The sequence below is a fragment of the Penaeus vannamei genome, chromosome 26 (assembly GCF_042767895.1).
Source record: "Penaeus vannamei isolate JL-2024 chromosome 26, ASM4276789v1, whole genome shotgun sequence".
Lineage (NCBI taxonomy): Eukaryota > Metazoa > Arthropoda > Malacostraca > Decapoda > Penaeidae > Penaeus > Penaeus vannamei.
Window position 1 is genome coordinate 3,409,467 of NC_091574.1, and position 5,000 is coordinate 3,414,466.

Genomic DNA, 5,000 nt, shown 5'->3' on the forward strand with positions numbered 1-5,000 from the left:
AGATATACTCTAATACTTTACGATATTTCATCTTAATAATTGATGTTTGCAAGTATATAAAACATAAATATATTTTCCTTTTGGCTGCCACCTACAAGCTATTTACAAACATTAGCTGATAAATTCCGTAAATATGATTGGCTGAGCGTCCTTCCAGCGCTGCACGGTGATTGGTCGAGACCCAACGGCTGAGATGGCGTGGTATAGCTACCCCGCCCCCTCCTCCCCAACGGAAGTGGATAATAAAAGGAAAAAATGGCCAACTTTCGAGAATGTCTCATCCCAGTGCCACTCAGGGTCAGCGCAGAGACCCGAGAGAGAGAGCCCTGAGCATCCGGTCTTTGGCTTTTCTACCATATCCTAAATTTAGCTTTTTTTTGTACCTTTTAGGTCTAATCCACTAATAAAATCCAAAGCCAATGGAAACCGTGCAGATGAGTATATGAATTCAATGAAATACAAGCGACGAAAGATTGTTCAGCCAGCGCTTGAACAGTTTGTAATGCTATGAATAAAATGTCATTATTTTTAAAATGTCCGTTTATAGAACTCAGGAAAGAATTTCTCCGAACATCTGAGATGAAATATAAAGAATAGAGAAGACAAGTCAAAGCTCAGTGAACGAGTAAAAGGTTAATGCATATAAACATGATGGATTTATAAATGCAAAACACTACTATAGTCTGAACTGAATTGAAACAATTCTAATTCACCCAATGGGAAAGGCTACATCAGTAGTAACTCGAGGAGGTTTTGATGAATGTTCAGAGAAAATATAACCATTGAAATTATTAGTTCCCATTCTTTATGAAAACTGAAGAGACCAAAATGATGGACCATATTAAAAAAAAAATAAATAAATAAAAAATAAACATCCTTTGTGACGCCATCAAAATAAATCCTTTTTTTTTTTTTTTTTTTTTTTTTTTTACAAAAATAGAATCAGACGTCATGACACCTCGACTTGCTGCTGATCTAGCCTTTCCCTGTACCAAAAACTATGGCAGTTTTCTTTTCCCTTTTTCAATTAAATCAAGTTACAATCTTCAAGAGCAATTTTTCATACTTATTTTCTTCGGCAACGGAGGAATAAGACAAAGGTAAAAAAGGTATGAATGAGAATGGATATCTTCACGCTCCAAGACCTGTATTTGACCAGTTTCGTTTCTCTCTTCGTCAGAAATACATGATCTATGTAGTTATTTAAATCCCCGTTCCTCAGTGCAAATTACAATTAACTTATAATTAGAGCACTAACCACGGAGAGAGAGAGAGAGAGAGAGAGAGAGAGAGAGAAATAAAGGATTGGTAACATTAGGAATTTGTGTTACCAGAGTTTGACATGTATTACAACGGGCAAAGAGGCACTTAACATGGCTATGATACAGAATTACACCTTGATTCTATAACACGAAAACGTACTATGTAAAGCAGCAAGATTTCACACACTGAATATAAGTACTGTCTTAATATTATTATAATAGCTAATGGACAAATATACTGATATGAAATAGGTGTGGTATGTGCCAGGTGAGTCGAAAATAAGTAAATCTGCCGAACTTACATCTAAATACACTATTATATCATATTTTTTTGTCATCTGTAGTATATACTACGAAAAAAATATGAGATTGGTAGTTTTTAAAGAAAAGTCTAAATAGTTTAGATTCAGAATAATTTACTATCTTTGAAAATGTGCTTACTAGTTTTTTGAAAAAATAGTTTAGTAGCTTCTGAAGAATAGCTTAATAGTGTAATTCAAGAATATTCTACATGGTTACGTGAGTAATTACCAAGTACACGACACACTCTTACCAACATCTTAATTTTCATTTTGTGAACAATTATACATCATAGCGTAAGTAATGAGTTCACGCCATAGTTTATCAATTACATCATTTATGTGTCTGACCAAAAAAGAAAAAATGATTTGGGAAAAAATGCAAATAACGTATAACCAGATGTTGAGGCGACACTGTAAAAAAAAAATAATAATAAAAAAAAAAAATAAAAAAAAAAAAAAAAAAAAATACATATAAAGCAGTATCACCAAAACTACTGATTCTGATTAAAACGATTTTGACAAAAGTACCATTATTAATGATACGAGTGAAAAACTAAGAATGTGAATGTAAAAGATAAAAGAGTTATCTCATGTTGACAATGATAGATATTAGTAGCAAAACAAATACTATTGATAAAGATGGTAGTTAATATTAGAATGATAATTAGCAAAGCTAATGACATTAGTTATGATGAGGGTAATAATTTCAATAATTGTGATAATATCAATACTAAAATGATAATAATGATTATAATTATAGCAATAATGATAATAAGAAATTATGATAACAATGATAATGATTGAAATAAAAATAACCAAGAAGAACAATTATGATTACAACCATCAACTCAAAACACGATCACACATTCCAAAGCAACCAAAACCCTCCTTGTTAAAAAAATAATAATAATAATAAATAAATAAATAAATAAATAATAAATATATATAATTAATAAAAATATATATAATAAATAAATAAATAAATAATAGATATATATAATTAATAAAAATATATATAATAAATAAATAAATAAATAAATAAATCAGCAGGAGCAGAGCGTCTGGAACACCTTCCTGAAGAGCAGGAGCGAGACGGTGAACACGAGGCCCAGGAGCTCTATGGCTGAGATGACGGAGGCTCCCAGACAGATGCCGATGTGGCCCCCGACGCTGCCTGGGAGGGAGAAAGGGAGAAAAAAAAGGGTGGTTGGCTTAGTAACCATTGAAATCGTTAGTTTTCCATTCTTTGTGAAAGCTGAAGAGAGACCAGGGAGGGTGGTTAGAGACGAGGAACGAGTGGATTGTCTCGTTAGTTCGTTTGTTTGGGTGTGCGGTTGTGCGGTTGTTTGTGGTTGAGTCTGTCTTTGTGTGTTCCGTTTTGGTTGTTTCTGCTTTTGTCTCTGGGGTTGTCTGTATATTATCTCTGGTTCTCTCTGTTTTTGTCTCTCGTTCTCTCTCTGTCTGTGTCCGTTTGCTTGTCTGGTTCCCTCTCTCTCTGTCTCTGTTTTTCTAGTTCTCTCTCTGTCTATCTATCTCCCACACACATGTAAGGGACGTATGTGATAAGCTGAAGGACTGAAATCAGGGTAATAAAAAAACAACTTAAAACTGTTCTAGCGTTTCTCTTTTTTTCTCTTTTTTATTATTTTTCTTATCCCTGCTCGAGTATTTCTCATTTTATTGTGATCTTCTCATTCTCACGATTATTTGAAGATTCTTTTTTATCACAGTCGTGCCGTTTCTCTGTGGCTCTATTTCCCCTCTACTTGATAATTCCAGTAATTTGATAATGCCAGCTTTGTAATGGATCTTCAGATGAGTGATTTGTCATGTGAAAACTTAAGCTAGCAAGTGTGTGGTCGATGAGATAGCAGCTTATTTATTTCTGTCTCGCTAACCGCAGTTTGCTAACCACGATGGTCTTACGAAACACCCCCCCCTTCCCACCTCCCTCATACCCCCCCTCACCCCGGTGCGGTTGATGGAATACTGTATATTATGTATGGATATGTGTTTGCCTTTGTGAAAGAGAGAGAGAGAGAGAGAGAAAGACTGAGGCACAGACGGAGACAGAGAGAGATTGAGAGAGAGAGAGAAAGACAGAGGCAGAGACGGAGACAGAGGCAAAGACGGAGACAGAGAGAGATTGAGAGAGAGAGAGAGAGAGAGAGAGAGAGAAAGAAAGACAGAGGCAAAGACGGAGACAGAGAGAGATTGAGAGAGAGAGAGAGAGGCAAAGACGGAGCCAGAGACGGAGACAGAGAGAGAGAGAGAGACAGACAGACACAACAGAGAGACAGAGACAGACAGGCAGAAATAGAGAGAGAGAGAGCGAGATTCAGAACGTTTGTACCGAATCCAAACCATCGCTAACGGAAATGTTAAAACTAAACAAAATAACGGAAATTAACTTGAGAACACTTCAACGCCTCTTAATGTTAAAGTCCATTGACATTAATTAAAAAGGACCAAATAATCCTTCATTATTATTTTGAAATTATTATGAGATGCTAATTACTAACTTTTCCATTAGTAATTAAGACAATTGAGGACATAAACATACACAAATAAATACATCTTTCTCAATTTATAGATACATATCTGTCAGATAAGTAAATAGATCAATGCATATCTATAAATCTATATCTATATCTATAAATCTATATCTATAAATCTATATCTATAAATCTATATCTATAAATCTATATTTATAAATCTATATCTATAAATCTATATCTATAAATCTATATCTATAAATCTATATCTATAAATCTATATTTATAAATCTATATCTATAAATCTATATCTATAAATCTATATCTATAAATCTATATCTATAAATCTATATTTATAAATCTATATCTATAAATCTATATCTATAAATCTATATCTATAAATCTATATCTATAAATCTATATTTATAAATCTATATCTATAAATCTATATCTATAAATCTATATTTATAAATCTATATCTATAAATCTATATCTATAAATCTATATTTATAAATCTATATCTATAAATCTATATCTATATCTATAAATCTATATCTATAAATCTATATTTATATCTATGAATCTATATCTATAAATCTATATCTATATCTATAAATCTATATCTATAAATCTATATCTATATCTATATCTATAAATCTATATCTATAAATCTATATCTATATCTATATCTATAAATCTATATCTATATCTATAAATCTATATCTATATCTATAAATCTATATCTATAAATCTATATCTATATCTATAAATCTATATCTATATCTATAAATCTATATCTATAAATCTATAAATCTATATCTATATCTATAAATCTATATCTATATCTATAAATCTATATCTATATCTATAAATCTATATCTATATCTATAAATCAGGCAGATAGATATACGTATATTTCTGTATTACAAACCCTCCTTATA

The 5,000-nt window shown here is 31.6% G+C and overlaps 1 protein-coding gene and 1 long non-coding RNA gene across 2 annotated transcripts in view; one reads left to right on the top strand and one right to left on the bottom strand.

Annotated features, from left to right (window-relative positions):
* LOC113817584 (uncharacterized) overlaps positions 1-817 on the top strand; it is a 9,650-nt gene extending 8,833 nt beyond the window's left edge. The window contains exon 4 of the long non-coding RNA XR_011399635.1: positions 158-817. This is a non-coding gene — a long non-coding RNA (uncharacterized lncRNA). The remainder of the gene's footprint in view (positions 1-157) is intronic.
* A 1,770-nt stretch (positions 818-2,587) lies between these two features.
* Positions 2,588-5,000, bottom strand: part of LOC113818718 (uncharacterized) — an 8,092-nt gene continuing 5,679 nt past the window's right edge. The window contains exon 5 of the mRNA XM_070139639.1: positions 2,588-2,738. Coding sequence (XP_069995740.1) covers positions 2,608-2,738 — 131 coding nt within the window. The 3' untranslated portion in view covers positions 2,588-2,607. The remainder of the gene's footprint in view (positions 2,739-5,000) is intronic.